The sequence below is a fragment of the Bubalus kerabau genome, chromosome 4 (assembly GCF_029407905.1).
Source record: "Bubalus kerabau isolate K-KA32 ecotype Philippines breed swamp buffalo chromosome 4, PCC_UOA_SB_1v2, whole genome shotgun sequence".
Classification (NCBI taxonomy): Eukaryota; Metazoa; Chordata; class Mammalia; order Artiodactyla; family Bovidae; genus Bubalus; species Bubalus kerabau.
This window is the reverse complement of record NC_073627.1, coordinates 56,027,194-56,048,060: the sequence shown is the minus strand read 5'-3', so window position 1 is coordinate 56,048,060 and position 20,867 is coordinate 56,027,194. Positions and strand designations below refer to the sequence as shown.

Sequence of the window (20,867 nt, the reverse complement as noted above, 5' to 3'; positions counted from 1 at the left end):
GCTACCCTAACTTTGTGGCAACCTATGGCCGCGGCTACCCCGGATTTGCTCCTAGCTATGGCTATCAATTCCCAGGTGAGTGGCTTTGTCTCCTGGGGCTTTGGGGACATGGGAGTTGGGCTGCATTGGGTGGGTGGGGGTGGGGGGTGGCCCTAAGAAGAACCAGCTCATACTTAAGTCCATTCACAGACCAGCCTACAGATCTAACTGGGTTAGATGCAGTTTTTAATTAACTGAAGTGTTTCACGGGTGCCGGGTTACAGAAAATGACTTGTGGGGCATGGGGAGTATTGATCAGGAGCCTTCTGTCCTCTCCCCCTCCCTTTTCTGGAGCTCCTTCCTAGTTCTCTCTCCCTGGGGAAGGGACTGAACTCTGGGCCCAAGGTTTTCTGCAGCCCTCTGGCTGCCAGCACCCACGTGCCTTGCTGTCTGGACCCCATCATCCTTCGCCCTCCCCTCCTCCAGCTCTGATGTCCTTCTGATGTGTGTGTGGGGTGTGCTCTCGGGTTTGCATCCCTTCTCCATCCTGAGGGGTGGAGGGGTGGTGGGAGGGGTGGTTAGAGTTTCCCTCCCCTCTGCGTGGGCATCAGAGACTCAAGGCAGAGCCCCTGGTGTTGCCCACTCACATGCCCAGGCTGCCCAGCTCACATGTAGCTAGGGAGGCCTGGGACCCTCACCTGGGGGGCCAAGGACCCTGTAGGGATGGGGAGCGCTGCTGAAGGAAGCGATGTTTTATGGGGCTTGCTTCTCCCTAGAGGGGGCCAGCCAGCCTTTCTCAGACCTGGAGAACAGCAAGAATGTGTTGGGGTGCTTGGGGTGTTTGTGTTCTGAGGACAGCTGGAGTTCTAGAGAAGATGTTAGGAGCAGAGTTCTTTCACCTTAGGTTCTGTGCTGTGGGAAGAGGCTCTAGAGAGCTGGACCTCCACTCCTGGTTGGTCATCCTGCCAAACCCGGAGGCCTGAGCTGCAGGGAGGCCAGCGGGGTGGGATGTGGCCCTGGAGGGAGGTGGTGGCATTCTAAAGGCAGTGGAGATGGGGGCTCATGGTGGACGAGGGCCTCAGTCCCACCTATGCTCAGGCTGAGCTTCAGAAGGGGAGGGCTGTGATGGAGGAGGTAAGGAGGCATTGGGACCCTGGGATCCGTGCCCTCCAGGGGACAGGTCCTCACCCAGCCACAGAAGCCCTTGTCCTGGCTGCCCAAGGCCACAGGCAGGTCATCCAGGGTCTCGGGGCCTCCCTTTTGTCTTCTGTAAATGAGGGACTTGGGCTAGATGGTCCCTGGGTCTGATTGGAAGGGAAAGGCGGAGGCAAACAGCAGACCCAAGAGCAGAGGTTCAGGTGGCGGGAGTGAGTGGGGGAGGGCTTCCCCACAAGCCTGTCCCCCTGGCAGGGTGGTCTCCCGCCAGGGCAGGGCCCTCAGCAGGAGTCCCCGGCTGCCCCAAGGGGGACCCCCCCACCCCTGCTCATCTGCAGGTGGCAGCTCCAGTGCCCATGGGCCTGTCCGAGCAGGATATAAGGCATCCCAAGCCGGGAAGCTGGGCACAGTCTGCACCTCCCCAGGATTTCCCCTGAAGCCTGGAGACGTAGAAACCCTTTTCAAGGGGGTCACCACCAGCAAAGGTCAGGGCTCAAATTGGGACCCGGGTAGCCTGGGTCGTAACTGCCATACTTCATCCTCTTTCTGGCATCCATCCGTCCAGTACAATCAATCACACCAGCCACGTGAAGCTTCTAAAATTTAAATTAAGTAAAATGAAAATTCAGTTCATCAGCCACACTAACCACATTTCATTTACTCAGCAGGCTAGTAGCTACTGTCTGTGCAGAATATAGATCATCTAATGGGTGGGACGTCACTGTTCTTTCTCAACCTAACGATGGGCAGAGGCAGGTGTTTCTTAACACCGACTGCCTCCTCTCCACCTGAGCTGGCGCTCTCCATGAATCCCCCTCTCATCTGCCGCTGTCCCTGCTACTCTACCTGTGTGATCTGGGCTTGCCGCACACCCTTCTAGCCTCACAGTTGGTGTTAAACGCCTGCCTCTGCCCACCGTTAGGTTTCCATGAAAATAAAAAAGAGATGTGCCCATCAAGAGGGCTAGACGCTTCGGGTAGTTATTAGAGTGGGGAGCAATTCTCTCCAGAAAGACTGATGGTCCACCCCTGGGGACACGGCTCCTTCCCACACCCAGATGTCTGCTGTGTGGTCCTGCCCCCGCCCTCCTGGATTGGCGTGGGGGCTGGAATTCTTATGATCCTGATCAGGGTCTCCCATTTCCTCTCTTTTTTCCCTTCTGATTTCAGTTCAGTCTGTTAATTTCTGTTCTTTTTTCACTTTGCAGACTATTGCCAGTTTCACAAGACAGTTTTTATCAGCTAGCTCTTAAGAGAGGCGTGACAGATTGGGGTTTGCTCCCATCGCTGGAGAGAGGACAGGGTCCCTGCCAGGGCCACCCAGCTGCCACCAGTGCCCGCTGAGCACTGTCCCGGCTGCCTGTTGGCACAAACGTTCTTTTTCTCCTTTGTAATTCTTGGGAAGGACTCACGTCCCCAGTGCTTCACTCGGTTTTTTAAAGTCAGCTTTGTCCCCCATTTCCTCCCAGTTTGCTTATTGTCTGCACTGGGAGTCCCTCCCCGCTGAGGCCGCTTGTCACCCTCCCAGTGCAGCAGGCCAGAGGGGAACTTCTCACAAGCGGTGTGGAGCTTCCTCGCGGGAATCCAGGGAGAAGGCATCAGCTTACTTTAAACAACACTGGGGCATTTCATGGATGGGCTGTTCAGTGCTGGCCCACAGGGGTGGAGGATATGTGACCTGTCCACTGTATCCTGTGGTGGACAGTTCCAGAAGTGAACACACATGCACACAGATTGTTCTGTAAATACTAATGTGCACAATGTGATCTGGAAGAAAAATTGTACAAACATATCTGGGTGTCTTTGTCTTTTGGAGCCAGCCCCCGTGTGGTTGTTGTTATAATCACGCACGCTTATCTCTGGGAAGAGGGCCGTGGAGGCACCCTGGTGAGACCTCACCTTAGTCCCTGTGGGCACCGTCCACTCTGGGCCCTCTTTCCTAGCACCTCTGCCCCCACCTGGCTGCCCACTGGCCTTGCTTTCCCAGCTGGCCTCAAGGGCCTCCTAGCCCACGGGTCAGAGGGGATGGGTATAGAGGGCTCATCCTGATCAGGTCAGGACCCCAAAGGGCTTCCTTTCCCTATGACCCTGATCATCCACTTCCCTGCTCTCTTGGATTAATGAGCTACGTACGGCTCAGTTGGCCCCTCAGGAATCACCCCTTGTTCATCCTCAGGGCTTGTGAGAAGTGACCTGCGTGCGTCTGTCAGATGCATTTGATGTAAACACAGCCATCTGTCTGAATGTCAGTGTTCCTGGTGACTCAGTGATAAAGAACCCACCTGCCAGTGCAGGAGACGTGGGTTTGACCCCTGGTTTGGGAAGATCCCCTGGAGAAGGCAATGGCAACCCACTCCAGTATTCTTGCCTGGAGAATCCCATGGACAGAGGAGCCTGGCGGGCCCCATGGGGTTGCAAAGAGTCAGACACGACTTAGCAACAAGCATGCACGCACATCCTTTAGGCCCAACATGTGCAGTTTGGCTCATCTCATTAAAGATGCTTGATGTCGTCATTGGTTAATTTCCTTTTATTTTCCCACAGACTTTTTCATAGATGCTATTTTTCAAAATCTGTATGGGTTTTTTTTTTTCCTGCTTGTTTTGTTCTGCTGTGAATTGCTTTGCTTTGGTGAACTTACGCTAGTATACTTAGCTCACAGACGTTCAAGCCATTGTGAATTTTCCTCATCTCCATAAATAGTTCATCTGTGCTTCTCCCTAATGACGTTTTATTTTTACCCCCATAAGCAACTGAGGTAGAAAAATAAAATGTTTACCATGGACATGCTGTGTGCTGCCGTGTCTCAGCCTCACAGCACCCTGTTCGCACTCCGGGGGAGGTGAATGCACTAAGTAACTGGCCGCAGTGACAGCCTGGTGTGGCTTCTGAAGGCAGGTGCGCTTGCCCTGGCGGTCTCTGCCCCCAGCCCTCCCTGCTTCCTCTTGTCTCCTCCGCTTGCTCGAGGCGGCCCTGTTCTTGAGTCACGGCGGAGCGTGGGCGTGCAGCAGCCGCGTGGTCCACCCCGCCACCCCTTCCTTCCTCTGCCTTCGCCCCCGCCCCCAAGGGAAAACACCAATGAACATCTGGAGCCCCTGACATCTGTATGTGAGCCCACACATGTGCTGTGCACACCAGCCAACACATGGTTTGCACGTGGCTTGCTTTCCAAATTCCCCTGTACGGTAGAGGTCCGAGGAGGCACCTATGTTGCAGGATGTAAAGCTAGAAGATCTCATTTCCAGGTCCTACTTGCTATGCAGTAGCCATGCGACCTTGAGCAAGTGACCTAGCCTTCTGAGCCCTCGACATTATAACACTGCCAAGGTTGTTAGAATTAAGTAGGATATTGTGTATATGTGAGCATGCCTTGTCAACTGGTAACTGCTGTACGGCTGAAAGTTTAGAAATAGTGAGCGTTAGTGTTCTTATTCTGTCACTTTCCAGAATGGTTTTCGCTTCCTCGTCACTCCCGATGAAGCTGCCTGCTGGGGGATCTACTTATCAGTGAAAGAAATGATTGGGTATCCCCAAGAGAGTTACTGGGACTCCCTGCTTCACCCTTCCTCGGCCCTCCCTCCCCATTTACTGAACATCAGGCCCTGGATTAGGTACCAAACATCTAGACATGAATAAAATCCCTTCCCAGGATGCTCACGGTCCAGCTGAGGGAGAGAGAACCAGCGATCAAATCCACTGGGCATCCTGGGACAGGTGCTTAGCTAGAGAGAGGGAGTCTTTTTCTGCTACGAGAGGACAAAGACAGGCTGCTAGTCCTGCCTGGGGTGGCACCAGAACTGGGTCTTACCAAGTGAAATAAAATGAGATGGGTAAAGAAAAGAAGGAATTACCCCCCAAGCAGAGAAATGACTTCCCTAGACACTGAATTGAGTATTTTTTTAAAAAGAAAACAGTATAATAATGGCCTTGACAAAATAAGAATTTGTTTTTTCTTTCCAATGTGGAAGAAACCTGGATGTCGCTCTGCAGTATCAGGGATCTGAGTTTCTCTCATCTTTGTGTTCTTTTCTTTTCAACATAAGACTCCATCTCATAGTCTGAGGAGGCTGCTCAAGCTCCAGCCATTACATACTCATCCAGAAGAACACATCTCTTCCCTTTAATAACACTTCTTAGAAGTCATGTGTGGCACTCTGCTTAGATCCCATTGGTCAGGCCTTAGTCATATGGCCAGATTTAGCTGCTGAGGAACCTCAGAAATGTCTGTCTTCCTGGTAACTACCTGCTAAAAACAGGATTCTGGTATTAAGGAAGACGTGTGAAATAGATATTAGGGGACATTTAGCAACCTCTGCCACAAACCTGAGAGAGGATACGGTGCAGGTCCTAGGGATTAAGAGCAGTTCAGTGTATGGGATGCTTGCAAGAGCATCTTGGAATGGAGGTAGGGGAGAGACAAAGTTAGAGAGGGAAGCAGGGCTGAGTGAGTGTTGTCAGGTTCTGGAATTCACAAATTTTGATCCCCAAAACACATGAAAAGTCCTTAGAGTGAAGTCACTCAGTCGTGTCCGACTTTGTGACCCCATGGACTGTAGGCCACCAGGCTCCTCAGTCCATGGAATTTTCCAGGCAAGAGTAATGGAGTGGGTTGCCATTTCCTTCTCCAGGGGATCTTCCCAACCCAGGGATCGAACCCGGGTCTCCCGCACTTCAGGCAGACACTTTACCGTCTGAGCCACCAGAAAAGTCCTTAATGACTTTTAAGTTGAGGAATGATGTGATCATCTCCAAAGCGAGTCAGAAGTGGTTTGCACGGGTAGAGGGGGCAGTGAGGAGTGTGTGCAGGTGCGTCAGAAGGATGCCCCCCTCTTTCTGCACTGCCCCGCCTCCTCTCTGGGTCTATTCCTCTCCCTGGCCTCAGATTGACTGTGGCCCTCTGGGTGTCTTTCCGCTCTACTGGGAACAGCACGGCTTCATTCGGCCCCAACCACCAGAAAGTGTCTCAACCACAGTCTTGGCTACTGAAGTGGCCTCAGACTCGGGGCCCTTGGGACAGTTGGGAGGATCAGGCCAGCACCCCAGGCTCCATGCTCACACCTCCCTCCTAGGGCGATGGTCTGGGGACAGCCAGGTGGGACAGGTCCGAGGTGGGGAGACCCTGGGCTTCTGGTTCTGAAAGTGCCGGTTTGTGCTTCTGTCTCCTCAGCGATGAACATTGGTTTCATCCCAGATGCTGATGAGGACTGGCTTCCTGGGGCACTGGCCTGAGAAGAATCACGAGGCCAGGTCTTAGCTCAGCAGAAAGGGGGCTGTGGTTGATTAGCGATGCCTGCGTGGTGGCCGGATCTGGGGCTCAGGCCTGCTCACTGCATATTTTGCCTTGCTTATTCTAGCCTAATGACGGACGGTTCTCAGACGCTGGTTGATGGTTTTTTGGTCCCTCTGAAAGATGGTCATTCTGTTCCACATGGAGGGTATGGGTCTTAGCGCAGGGGCCGTGGCTCACGTCGATGCTGTTTCCTCTGGGGGAGAAGCTGCTGTCGTGCATCTTTGGCCAAGGCTCTGCGATGGACGCTTAGGTCAGATTGTCTGGTCTTTAGGCAAAGACCAAGGCTTAGGGGTCTTGTCTTATCCTGAGCTGAGGGCCATGGCTTGAATGTGGAAAGCGGAGGGAAGATAGCACAAGATCTCTTAAACCAGATGACTGGCGAAAGCAGCCTTGGCCATAGGAAAGGGGCTGCTTCCGCAACCAGCTCCCACCCAACCTGTCAGTTCTTTCCAGTTTACAAGATGTGGAGAGTGTTCAGAAATGCTGGCAGCTGCCCTGCCAAAGGCCTGGGGTCCTGCCTGGATGGGGCCCCTGGGCCTCAGGGAGTGACTCCAGGGACCTCTCGGCCACCCCTCGGCCAGCCCACCAGGTGGCCGACTGAGACCCTCGTGCTCAGCCCCTGCTCAGGAGACCGGCACTTGCACTCCCACCAGAAAACGTTGTGATTTCTCTGCTTAAGTTCTTGGAGAGAAAGGAGCAAGCCTCCCTCCCAGCCTCTGTGACTTGGGGGAGGTGATTGCGGGGCCACTATGGTGGAATCATAGGACCAGTGGCTAGGAATGCCCCCTCACGTGGACGTCAATTTAAAGTGAGGACTTTGCTCCTACTGAAGTTTGTAACGAGTCCCTTCCTCATTCCTGGCCCCAGAACTGCCCTCGAGGGGAGCTCTGGTAGGCCATGTGGTGCCTCAGCTCTGCCGGTACCTCCTGGCTCGGCACTCCTGGCTGGCTTCAGATCAGAGCCCCGTCAGTGAGCGATGGCTGGTCCTCACTGGAGGGGACCTCTTCTTGAAATGCCAAAATGGGGGTTGGCTTCCCAGGTCCATTGACAAAAGAGTCCTGGGGCCCACAGCTCCGTGTTTCAGCATTGTGACTAGAGAGGCTCCGTTGGAAGGGGAAGACCCTCCCAACCCAGCAGCAGGCTCACATCTGCTCCACCGCCAGCCTTGAATTTGCACCGCCCTCCAGCCCCACCCTCATCTCTAGGATCGCCCCTTCACAGACCACAGACGGGACCCTCAGGCAGGCTCGAAGCTGCAAGCCAGCTCTCCCTGTGGTCCGCCCACTCCCATGCCACCCGACCTGGTGCAGACTGGGGCTTATCCCCTCATTTGGATATTAAGTCCAGGTCAGTCAGGACAGTGCAGCTGCTGCTTTAGAAGAAAAAGGGAAAGTTGAAGTCAGCAGCATACCCGGATCCTGGCGTGAGCTGCGGGTGGGCCACCCTCCCACACGGCCACCTGTGCTGGAAAATTAGAAGCGGACGCTCTTCCCCGATGAGGAAAGCAGAGCGTGGTGCCTAACCGGCGCTTAATAAATGTTTGTGGAAATCAACTGGAGCAGTCTGAATTGACAGGGATTGCGGGTTTCACTTTTGATCAGGTTTCTGCGCCTCTTGAAACTCCCTTTGCACGAGTGAAGGGAAACGTGATTCGGCGTGCTGGGGCTAGAGCACCCTGTTCTCCAAAGGGGAGTGAGTGGACCAAGTTCTTGCCCCCGGCTTGCTGGGGGAGGCCAGCCACCTCTGGGCCTTGATTGCCCCGTCTATCCAACGGGGTTACTGACCCCTGTCCTATCCCCTTCCTCAGGCTGCTGAGAGGGTCGCCGGCAGGGCACACGCTCCAGCTTTGGGAAGGGGGCGTGGCCCGGCCAATCCTGCGCGGGCAGCGTGGGGGCGGCAGTGGGCGTGGCTTCATGCCGTTCTCCGAGGCGGAGACCGAGGTCCCGCGTGGAGCCCCCAGTCCGGTCTCCGCCAGCGCTGTCTTCATGCCCCTCTCCCTCCTTCGAGGCCCCTGTACCACCAGGCTCACAGGGCCCCCAGTAAGCCCGCCAGCCGGAAGATAATCACCTTTCTTCAAACCCTTCAGTTTTAATTTCCATCAACAAAAGCCAATGAAAGACTGCAGCTTAAAAAACCCCAAAACAACAGCAACAACAAATTACAGAGTGTGAGGTCGTGGGCAGACGGCAGTGCCAGGCCTGAGGGGTGGGCAGCTTGTGCCTCCAGGACAGTCAAGAACAAGCCAGGGTGGCCAGGAGGGGCGCTGTCCCCTCCCCGCAGCCTGAAAAGGCAGCGCAGAGTCCTGCCTGGAGAACTTGGCCCTGAGTCCGCGTCCGCTTGGATCCCCTGCCCCTGAGAAGCCGCAACCAATGGTGTCCACCTGTGCTCCTGCGCCCTCAGCTGGGGGTGGAACAGCAAGGGCAGTCTCTGCGGTGCGCTAGAGCCTGCCATCAGGACCCACTCTGGGGGTCAGGAAGGGATCCTAAGCCCAGTGAGGAAGTCAGAGTCTGCAAGGGTGTCACACAAGAGGCCAGACGTATCCCTCTGGGGTCTGACTGGGCGGGGACTTAGGAGGAGTAACTGCCTGGAAAGCTGTCAGGAAGGAGTACCATCTGGATGGGTTTTCAGGTATGAGTAGAAGTTTGCCAGGCAGGAGATGAAGGAAGGGTATTCCACATCACGGGATCAGCAAGTGTAAGGACACAAAAGCATTACACGTCTTCTCTCCCTGACTCCGTTGGGCAGATGCTATCCCATCATCTGGGCCAGAACAGCCAGACAACCGACCTTGGCATTGGAAACCTGATGCCACTTCTTCCCAGACACCGCAGCCTATGGGCAGACACTTTGTGGGCCAGAAAGACTGCCCCCATGCTTCCCTTTGGCTGGTCCCTTTCAGGGTGTCTATGGGTAGCACTGAGCTGGCCCAGTGGGCCCTGGGTTCTGGCTGCCCCAGGGTTGGCTTCCTGTGTGCTGAAGAGTGTCACCCAGATTCGGTCCCCGAGATGGGGACAGGACTAGGGGTGCTGATAACCCGCAGAGGCCCTGCTGCCCGGCTCCGAGCCTGAGGAGGTGTTTTATGTCCCTGGGGCACCCCGGTTTTGCAGGGAAGGCGTGGGGCCTGTCCTGTGGCTCTCTGTGGAGCAGGTTTAGGGCCTGTCCACGCTTCTTTGTCTGAGCCAGGGGCACCAGCCTTGAGCACGTCAGGGTTCAGGTAAGGCTCAGGGCAGGAAGCACTGTCTTCTCCTCCCCGGCCCTCTCTTGTTGGTTCCTCTTCTCCCCATCCATCCTTTTACTCATTCAGCACATAGTCATTAGCACCTGCTGTACCATGGCCCCGCCTAGATGCTGGAGATAGTGATGAGCCAGAGACACCGCCCTGCTGGGTACAGCATGTGCTGGGGACAGAGGAACGAGCAGGGAGAACCCTCAGAGGCTGCCCTAGCTGAGCCCTTCCCAGAGGAGCCTGGGGGCACTGGACAAGTCAGGCGGCACGACCGCCAGTCCAGCTGATGAGGGCAAGCTGCAGGGCTCCGGGGTCTTTGTCCCCGTCCCAGGGCTGTGACCAGCCAGGCCCTCCCTGGGGCCCTGCAAGCCCTCCTGTCGTCACATTACCCACCCAAATTAGAGCTTGTACTTCAGATGAGACGTATCCTTATCACTCACAAGCAAAGTATAAATATGATCTATTAAAGCCCTTCGGATGTGAAATGTCATGTAAATTAAGAGGATTTTAGAATAGGAAGGCTATGCTACTGTTATCACCGTGGGCAATAATAATAAAAATAGGAATAGAAGTTGTTATTCCGCTTACTGAGAGCTCAGCCAGTGACAGATAACGGGCCACTGGTGCCGCCATTCCACCGAATTTCTCAGCAGCCCCTCGAGGAGGTGGTTAACCGCGCTTGCAGAGGAGCAGAGTGAGGCTGAGGGGCGAGTTAGATAACTCGTCTCGGATGGCACAGTAGTGAGCCTGGGAGATGGGGTTTTTGCCACCTCGCTTTTAATCACATTCTGCACGATTTCCTTTAACCTCTCTGGACCTGAGTCCTTCACTGAGGAACATCTTCCAGGAGGGCTGGGTGTTGCAGGGAGAGCTCACTGAGATACTTGGGGAAATCTTCTTGGCCATGGAAAGCGCCCCGGTGACAGGTGGTGTTCTTATCATCAGGGTCGTAATCACGTTCTCATCAGCTCATCTACTTTTAAAGGTCAGGAGACAAAGGCACAGAGAAGGTTCTATCTGCACTTTACCCTTTGACCCAGGGCTGACGTGCGGTGGCAGGATCTGTAGGCTGGTCGAAGTTTTAATGATTTTTCTGTGTGCTGTGCTGTGCTTAGTCCATCAGTCATGTCCAACTCTTTGCGACCTCATGGTCTGTTGCCAGCCGGGCTCCTCTGTCCATGGGCTTCTCCAGGGGACTTCTTTCCCTTCTCCAGGGGATCTTCCCAACCCAGGAATCAAACCCAGGTCTCCTGCATTGCAGGCAGATTCTTTACCAATTGAGCCACCAGGGGAGCCCAAGAATAGTGGAGTGGGTGGGCTGTCCCTTCTCCAGGGGATCTTCCTGACCCAGGAGTGAAATCGGGGTATCCTGGATTGCAGGTGGATTCTTCACCAGCTGACCTACTAGTTTCTGTTCAGGTTGGTAAATAGTGGCTGCCTGGAGCCCCCAGAGTGCCTCCCACTCCCCCCACCTTTGGATCTCCCCTACAGCCCTCTGACCATCTGGTGGGCCACCAATTCAACACCTGAAACAGCCCATCTCAGGAGTCAAAAAGTGAAGGAGTCCGTGTTGACAGGGCTGGGAGCTTGAGGTCAGAGCTGTTAGTTTACTCACAGATGGTGGGCCCAACGTAGAGCCTGGGGTCTTTCGGCAGAAAGTCTTGGGGTGCTCAGGACTCGAGCGTCTGCTGTCCTGGTCCACAGAAGTGCGTGCTGTCGGACTGGCATTTTCCTGCAAAAGTCCATAGACTGCAGCTGGGGAAACAAGCAAGTGAGGAGCCCCGGGGAGTTCAGGTGTTCAGATTTAAATGGCTCAGCAAGAGACCCAGTGGGGAGGATGCAAAACATCGACTCCTTAATCTGCGATTGGACCGCGGAACTTTGAGAAGCGCGAGAAGTCATGTGCACAGTGAGCTCTAGAAGGACCAGTGGCCAGGCGAGTGGTTGTCCTGACACATCGGTGCCGGTTGTGACAGGGACTGAAAAGCGGAAATGACAGTTTTATGAGGAGTGAGCGGAGGGGTGGGGGAGGGAAGGAGAAACTCGCCACATTGTTTACTGATGTCTCCTCAGAAACTAAGGGTGAGACGCCTTCCCTTTGAAGGTCTTGGTCTTGGTCTCGGTCTCAGACAGGCTGATGTTTGTCCTGGGGCAGCGAGAGCTGGCTTTGGCGTGGACTCCTGGTGGCCGTTCTCACCCTTGCGGCCCTGCTCCAGAGAGGGATGGACAGGGTATCCTCCCGTGCCCAGCGCGGGCAGAGCTGTTGTATCAGCCATCCTGACGTTGGCCCTGCGGTCAGCGCTGCAGAGAAACCTTGCCTTGTCCACAAGGCCCAGATGGTCAGGCCAAAGCTGGAACTCTCAGGGGCCCAGAAAGAGAAGGATTTACCCCCTTTCAGACAGGGTCCTGTCTGAAAAAAATTTTGAAGGATCTGTGTCTTGGTATTATGTGCCCGGGCCTAGCTGGATGGGTTTTTTTTAACTGAATTGAAATGGTGAGACCTTTGCGGTCTGGGTCAAGATCGCAACCACAGGAAAACCTCTGTTCCCTTTCCTTTTGTGTCCTGGATCCTGGAGAAAAAGTTGGGCTGGCCACCTCCCGCACTCCACCATCTTGCTACACTGAGACTTTTGATAGCTGCCCCCCTTTCCAAGCAGGATTTGACGTAGCCACACCCAGGTCTTGAGCTCAGCGGTGAGAAGACCATAGAGCGGTCAAGTGCCTGGCTCCAAGCTGGTGGGTCCAGGGCCGATCCCCACTTCTCCCTGGCAGAGTGGTTACAGCTCCCCTTTCACCTAAGACCCTGGTGGACAGTTTTCTCTCCGTTCCCAGGGAGTTGGTTTGTGGGCAGCCTGGTCCACAGCCGGAGCCCCTTTTCCCGTCAGGGGCTAGTGACTAGAAGCTCTGTGAGAGTGGAACATACGTATGTGTAGTTCACTGCTGTGACCCCAGTGCTTCAAACAGTGCCCGGCATCTAGGTACTCAGTGATGTGAAGGTACTCAGTGAAGGTACTCAGTGATATGTAGGTACTCAGGTACTCAGTGAAGGTACTCAGTGATAGGTAGGTACTCAGGTAGGTGCTCAGTGAAGGTTTATTGGGTGGATAAGGAGCTGAGAGCAGGGTGGGAGTTACAGAGGTCCCTCATGGAGGTCCCTGCACAAGTTCCAGCTGAGCAAGGGCTGTGTGGGCCCAGCTCTCTGTCAGGAGGCAGAAGGGCCCTTGGAGAAGGGTGCAGGGCCAGGGTCCCCAGTTAGAGCTTTCTACATCCTGCTTCCCCAGAAGAGCCCCAGGACTCCAGCAAGTAGTGCCTAAAACCATGTTCTCCGATGCAGCCACGTTTGGGGAAGCGCTGGGAGTTTCTGTGCCCAGACAGATGGTCAGGCTCTCTGGAGGTGGGGCCCCAACGTGAGAGGAAGAGGGGGCCCTGGGCAGCTCTGAGTGCCTCCTGGAGATGCGGGATGTGCTGGGGAGGGGGCAGGGAGTGCTCGGAGCAAGCACAGTGCAGGAAAATTGTCCTTCTAATGTACCGTTCAGGATGGAAGGACATTAGAAGAGAAGTTTGCAAAGATACCCATCACAACCACAGCCTGTCAGAGCCATAAGGAACCTCAGAATCCCCCATCCAAGATCACAGAAATAAGTAGGAACCAAGCCAAGAGAGTATCTTCTCAAACCAGGAAGGGGAGAGGATGCAAAGAAACAGGTCCATGACCACAATGGAAGGGCAGTGGGGCCCTTCCGTGTTGACTGAAAGCCATGGACACCCCAAGGCTCTCTCTCAGTCAGGGATTCTCTGCCCCCACCGTGCATCAGAATGACCTGAAAGGACTTACAAAGATCAGGATGGAGCCCCTCCTGGTTCTTGTGTGCTCAGGCTCCCTCAGCCAGGATGAGACCCGCTGCTGTGAATGGAGACCCTGCTGAGGCTCTCGAAGGAAATGGTCACGAGGGTTAGAGCCCCTCATAGTCTCAGAAGGGCCTTCCCTTCTGCCAGGACAGCGGGGAGACAGACTATGCAGATGTGAGCTGAGATCTGACCTTTTAAAAATTTTGAAAGCCTTTGAACCAAAGGTTCTCCCCCTTGGCTGCACCCAGGGGATCACCTGGGAAGTATTTAAAGGTCTCCCTGTCTAGACTGAACTCTAAACCAGATAGATCAGAACCTCCTGGGGTGGGACCCAGACCTCAGCATTTGTGAAGGCTCCCCAGGTGGTCCAGTGACAGGGCGGCGTGAGGATGGGTCCTCCAGACAGACCCCTTCACTGGCTCATCGTGCTCCCAGCCCTCTCCTGTGGGCATCTGAGTTTGTGGCCCTGGGGTGCAGGGTCACGGGGGTGGAGGGGCAGTCGAACCTGCAGGCAGCGTTGCCTGTCAGCTCAGTTTACCCAAAGCGGTGTATCCCTGCCCTGGTGCTCCTCCACTGCCTCTGGGCATCTGACCATCATCAGCTGGTGCTCCACTAGAGTCTTCTGTAGGGCAGACTCTGGGCTGGGTCCTAAGTGGGACACATGACTCAGTCCCCGCCTCCCACCCCCCACCAAAGGAATTTGCCACCCAAGAGAAATCAGATGTGCACATAAAAATAACTGTGCTTAGGTAAGGCAGAAGTGGGTAAGCGTCACAGAATAAAAGTAGGTGTGGGTCATATAGTTCTCAAAAAAAAAAAAGAAAGTGCCATCAACTTCTGTTTTTCAATAAAACCTCACAGCTCCAGCAAGTCCAGAAAAAGCATCTCATTCTATGTCGATGGGGTGGCAGCAGCTTTCCCTTAGATGGGTTGTTGACACCAGAGGTGTGGTGGGGCCAACCCCAGAGCCCCCTTTCCAGTGACAGAGGGATGTGGGTTTGCACCCTCTTACAGGCTCAGGGAGGCTCGGAGGTGGAGGGACTTTAGAGGTCATCCAGCCTGACCTTCTTGCAGGAGAAAGGAGCTAGTTACTCTGGCACACGGAAGTGGAACATTGGGTTTGATGCCAACCCCAGTGATTCCTCTGTTATCCCACTGGTGGGGCGGAGGAACTGCAGACTGGCGAGATCGGGTCCTTGGGTCTGAATGACAGCTCCCAGGAGGTGTGGCACCTGCCGGTGCCTGGAGTTCCACCATTGGTGCTTCATTCTTCCACACCCAAGCATCTTCTTTTTAAACGCAAGATTCTAGAACAGGAGAAACACACTACCTTCCTAACACCTAAGTTGCCGGGTAGGCAACCTGGAGCTCTCAAGTCCTGAGATTTCATTAGCAAGACATTTTTCCCCTTTGTGCCTAATTTACCACTGCAAAATGGGATGTATTAGGCCACCAGCGTCGAGCCAGCCAGCTTGGCCCATTGTTAGAGCTGAGTGGAACGCACGTTCTAATTCTGAGGTCTGGAAATTTCGTTCCGCTAAAAGGACAGCATGAAGTTGGGACGTCATGAAAGATTCCAGCCCAATGTTATCAACAGGGATTCAGGCCTCCCGTGTGCTAATGACCTGCTGACCCTGTGGCCCAGCATGGACGTGGAATAGCCCTGCCTGGAGCAGAGCCGTGTCTTGAGGGCAGGGCTGATGGCTGGACAGAGACCTGGAAGCCTCATCAGAGGGCAGCTGACACTCACTGAAGCTTACTTCCTGGCAGGCAGTCATCTAAGCACTTTGCATCTATTAATCTCCAGTTAATAGCGTCCATCTCTTTTACAAATGGAGACACCAAGGCACAGAAAAAGGTTAGGAGGCAGCCTGCCAGGAATCACTCAGCTAGCAGGTGCCTGGGCTGGGATTTGAACCCGGACGGGCTCCTTGTCTGTGCACTTGGCTGTCAGGCTAACCTGCCTCTCAGGGATGAGACTGGTTGCCCCCCTTCCTGCATTGGCCACACAGGCTGTGTTGGGGAGGGAGCCCCTCTCTGCATTCCCGGCCGCTGAGGGGAGATGGTCACTGGGGTAGTGGGGTGCTAGGGTGCCCACGGGCACTCCTGGAGCAGGGCCTCTGCCACGCTTGCCTGGCCTTCAGCCATCACGAGGAGTCCCGAGCCCTACCAGGCCTGCCTAATTCCCTGCAGTCTTGCCCTGAACACCCACTGCCAGGGCAGCCTGAACCCCCACCCCTCAAAAATAAAACAAGAGAGGTTTCTCTAGGAGGGACCCTGCCGCCAGTGCCTACTGACTCCCGGGGGCCTGGGGAGAGATGCTGAGAACAAGATGGAGAGGATCTACAAGGCTGCCCCTTCCTGTTCTTCCAGCTCCTGCAGGTCCAGCCCTGGGAGCTTCTGGTCCTGGGATCCCTCCTGCCATCCTGGAGGCAGGCTGCACTGCCTCAGGGCGGCTTAGGCCCGAGAGGGCCCCTGGCTGGAGCAGCCCCAGAGCCCCCGACACGCACACACCTCTTCCCTGGGGACACACACAGACACACACACACACCTCTTTTCTGGGGACACACACACACCTCTTCCCTGGGGATACACACAGACACACACACACCTCTTTTCTGGGGACACACACACACCTCTTTCCTGGACACACACACACACACACACACCTCTTTCCTGGACACACACATGCACATACACACCTCTTTCCTGGGGACACACACACACATACATACACACCTCTTTCCTGGACACACACACACCTCTTTCCTGGACACACACACACACCTCTTTCCTGAATTTGTGATCGCACATCCCCTGCAAACTCCACCACCACGGAGAGCCCACTGGCCTTGGAAATGGCATCAGGGGCTTAGCTGTTTCCAGCATGTTTGGGGTGACCAGTGAAGCTGGGCAGCCTAACAGGATAGGAGCGGTAGCAGGGAGCAGGAGAAGCGGACCCAGAAGCCAGCCCCGTGCAGGGCGCTGAGACAGCAGCCTCCTCCCTGGGGCTTCCCAAGGAGGCCGGGCCGGGGTGCTCTGAGGGTGCCTAGCTGTTCGGGGCACACCAGGTGGCTCTCCTCCCCTGCCCCCCCTCCTCACACCTGTCACTCCGCTCAGCCTGCTTTGATGCTTGAGATTAAATTCCAGCCCTCAGCTGTGTCTGCTGCGCAGTCTCCAGCAGGAGCCTTTATCTGAGATTAAGGATAATGGATTTCCTTTCTTAGATAAGGTTTTTTTTTCCCTCCCTCTTTCTCTCAGACTTTCTGTCCAAAATGCTCTCAACTTTAGAAAATAGACCTTTTGTTGAAGTCTTTTTATTGATTCAACTCCCCTCCCCAGGTCAGGTCTGTCCCCTCTCCATTGCTCCCCACTGCCTTCTTTTCATGCTTCCAGGGAAACCTGTTCCGAGCAGGAGGTGAGAGAGTGCAAAAGCCTAAGGACCTTCCTCTGTGCCTGCCCACTTCCTTCTCCCCCAGGGTCCCCTGAGCCCTGCTCCCAGCCTGCAGGGGAGCCCGGTGTCGAGTTCGGATGGGGAGAAATAACTTGACTTCTTGCTTATTTTCCTTCAGCACTTTCCGCCAGCACCCACATCTCCAGAAATCTAGATCCTGCCCGGAAGAGATGGGGAGTGGACTTGGTGGGGAGTCCCTTCCTTGGTCTCGGCAGGGGTCATTGCCGTGTACTTTTATTTCACCTGGATCTTTCTTTTTCCCCCTTCAACAGCCCTATTACCATATTTAAATGCAAGTATGTCTCTTTTCATTGGCATTTGCAGTAGCTTAGCCTGACGTTTCTAGAATAGCTCCTTCCCTTTTGAACTTCTCTCCTCCCCAGTAGTTCCGTGTAGCTAGGGCTACACGTTCGTTTAGCGTTTAGTGGGCTTCTAGTTCGCTGTGTTTGGGGGACGGCTCTCTCCTTTCTCTCCTCCCCTGCCCACCCCCCAGCCCTCCATGGTGCATGCCCCTCCCCACCCCCTCGTCCTGTTAGCAGTTCCTTATCTGGAAGGCTCAATGGCCAACGCTGGGCTCCTCTGTTGGGCTGTTTGCTTCTGGCTTCTAGCACATCATTTAAAACCAGTCACGGGAAATCGGCCTTGGGATCAGGCCTGCAAGTGTCTGCCTGGAGGCAGGCCGTTCGATGCCTGGTTGGGTGGGGTGTCTGTCCGGGCTTGGCTGTGTGTACACACGCTCGTGGCCAAGAGAAGCCCCGGGGAGGGACTTGCCCTCTTCCTTCACCAGGACCCTCTGCAGCCACAGTAGGTCACCCTGTCCTGGCGTTTAGTCCCCTTGCTGGCACAGTCTTGTTGCCTGGAGAGTTGTCAGATGAAGCACAAGGCCTTGGTCGAGACCCCCAGGAGACCCTTCAGTGCCGACTTGATCCAGTCGGTGGAGCTCAGACAGAAGAGCCTGATCTAAACCTCATAATGCACCTTGGGAGCCACAGGGCTCACCCAACGTGGGTCCCTGCCGCCCCACACTTCCACCCCCAGCTGGGCGTCCGGGATGCTTCACCCTGGGCCTGTGACCTTGCTGACACAGAGGTCTGCAGTTAAGATAGTGGGGCGAGCTAGACTTGAGCCATCTCCTGGCCAAGGTGCCTGTGGGCCCAGAGGCCACACCCAGGGCCTCCTGCCTGCGGCTCAGGGGTGACCCCCGCCTGTGACCCGGCCCTGCTGTGCTCCGCCCCCGCCCTCAGCTCTGGACAAGCCCCGGGGGATCACCAGGGTACCAATGTAGGGACAGCAGGGAGCTTGCCCTGCCCCCAAGAGACGTTCCTCCTAACCCTCTCCAGAGGATTCTGGTGTGCCTTCTAGAAGCAGCTTCTTGGGGGACAGATGGGTGGGAATCAGACACACCTGATTCCCAGGTGTGGGATCCCAGATAGGGATGCTGGGCCTTCCAGAAGCCTGAGAGCCGCTGATCCATGTCCCTCCTGAAGGCCCCTCCCCACCCCGTCCTCTCTGTGCGGGCAGGGGCCTGACCGTGGGTCGCGTCTTCGGGGGACCCTGATGGGCCCCCCTTCACCCCAGCTCCCCTCTCTCCGCCAGGCTTCCCGGCAGCGGCTTACGGACCGGTGGCGGCGGCGGCGGTGGCGGCGGCGCGCGGCTCAGGTAGGGAGGCGAGCGGCCCGGCGGCTCCCAGGCATGCCCCGTGTGCAGGGACCGTGACGGCCCGGTTGGATCTGTGTGGCTGTGTCTGTCCCCCACTCTCACCACGGCCCTGGGGGCGGGGGGAGCCCCACGGGGGGGCAGTGGCGGGCCTGCAGGCCGCAGGGCCGTGAGGACTCTGTCACATAGAAAGGAGAGGTGCGCTTCTTGTGGACTTCGGACGCCCGCCTCGCCGCACATCCGGCCTCAGGGTGCCCGTGGGCATCTCCCTCCCTGGCTTTTGCTGGTTCACAGGGCCCCCCTGCCTCGCGTCTCTGACCCAGCCAGAGAAGCTCTAGGTTGTGAAGGGAGGCTCCGAGCCCATCCGCGTGTTCCTGCCCCCTCGACCCCTGCTGCACTCCACAGGTGGGCTTGCCGACCCGGCCAGACCCCCACACCCCCGCCCAAGTCCCTGAGGGTCAAACGTGGGCCGAGCCTGGCCCCGGGGAGTGAAGCCGCTCTTCCCGAAGCTCCTGTACCGTCCCAGACTCACTTCTTAGCACAGACCCAGAACTCCTGGCACTCCGGCTGCAAGGGAACTGGGGCTTCTCCTCCCACAAGGCTGCCCAAGTCAGTGGGTCTCCAAATCCCACCTCTGATGGTGTCTGGAAACCCCAGGGTGAGGCAGGAACCTCTCCCTGGCGGCCCTGTGGGCTCAGGCCAGAGCCGGGCTGTCGCCCCTTGCCCCCAGACCCTCTGCCTTCCTGAGCAGGCAGGGCTTCTGCTGTGCGCTGGGCCCCACGAGGTCTCCAGGCCTCCCCCAGCTCCCCCCAGCCCCCTAGAGGACCCCACACCTCCTAGACCCAGGAGCCACGGTTCGTAGCTCTGTTCTCACACCCTGTGGCCAGGGAGCTGGAGAACCCAAGGGAGTTCAGTTTGATGCAACAGAGCTCGGAGGAGGGTGGGGCGGAGGGAGATGCTGGTGAGGGTACCACGAAACGGGGCATTAAAAGCCTAGAGGGCAAAGGCCGCAAAGACCCAGACCCTCGCTGGTAAGAGACTGGCACAGTGAGGCCCTTTGGAAACGTCAGTAAAAAAATCCGTTCCATGCAAACTGGCACTGCCTCGAGCTACAAAGGATCCCCTCCCCTGAGCCGCCCACTGGGGGTTGTTTGCAAGGGCCGGGGGATTCTCGGGGCTGCTGAGGGCCAGTTAGCCAGAGAGTTGGGCCGGGGCGCCAGGCACCTTGCCTTGGCTTCCCGCTGCCCAGCCAGCCTCCAGAGCCCCCCGGCCCGTGGGCCAGGGTCCCTTGGTCCCCCTGCCCTGGGAGCAGGTTGCCCAGCTGCCTCCTGGCTCCCTGTTCCGTTTGGCTTTTTAACTTGAGCACTTTTTGGTACCATTATAAACGAGCCTCTGTCCTGCCTGTGCCTGGGAGGAGGGGCGACAAAAGGAAACTCGAGATTTCTGAGTGCTATTGGTTGGTGTTCCCTCCGCTCAGGTTCTTTCTTATTGTAACTTGGATTATGAAACTAAACTTTAACCCAGAATTAACCCTGCCTCTCTCCCTGCCCCCATTCTCCTTGACTTCATGGCAAGTTTAAAGGGCAGCATGGGGTTCTCTGTGAGTCTGAAAGTGGTCTCCCCATGGCCTCTGCCCCCCTCTGCCACCCCCACCCTCTCACAGACCCCCAGAGCCAGGTGGGAGTCCCACCCTGTCCCTGCTAACTCCTAACCCCGAAGGTCAGCGCCATCTCCAACCACACCTTTTTTTTTTATTTTTTTATTTCAGGATCAGTGCTGTTTTATTTGTAGCCATTTCCATAGGGAGCCACGTCTCCCACAGGCCATTCTAGGTCAGCCATGCTCATCACCACACTGTTAGTGAATTCTACTCAGGAGTGTGCTCCCAGATCCCCCCACACCCCCCACCCCGGCCCACACCAGTCTGGGTTAGTTAGTGCCAGGAGCAAACCCTCACCGCACTGTTAGTGAATTCTATTCAGGAGTGTGCTCCCAGGCCCCTCACCCACACCAGCCTGGGTTAGTTAGTGCAAGGAGCAAACCCTCAACTCGAAGTTGCCCGACCCCAGCCGCGGGCTCGGTCAGGAAGCTACAGGACACCCGTCGGTGCTCCCCGGGGGTGCCCGAGGGCGATGACCAGGCTGTGTCCGCCAAAGTCAGAGTTCTTACTGGGCTGGAAAACACGTGCCCACGTGTGGACAGGGCGGCCGGCCCCCCCTCCCACTAAACCCCTTTGGACCTGGAGCAGGGTTACAAAGC

The 20,867-nt window shown here is 56.1% G+C and overlaps 1 protein-coding gene across 6 annotated transcripts in view; it reads left to right on the top strand.

Annotated features, from left to right (window-relative positions):
• The window catches only part of MSI2 (musashi RNA binding protein 2), a 402,629-nt gene that overhangs the window by 354,749 nt on the left and 27,013 nt on the right, over positions 1-20,867 (top strand). For all 6 annotated transcript variants that reach the window (XM_055577553.1, XM_055577552.1, XM_055577551.1 and 3 more), the window contains 2 exons: positions 1-75; positions 18,549-18,611. In XM_055577553.1, coding sequence (XP_055433528.1) covers positions 1-75; positions 18,549-18,611 — 138 coding nt within the window. The remainder of the gene's footprint in view (positions 76-18,548; positions 18,612-20,867) is intronic.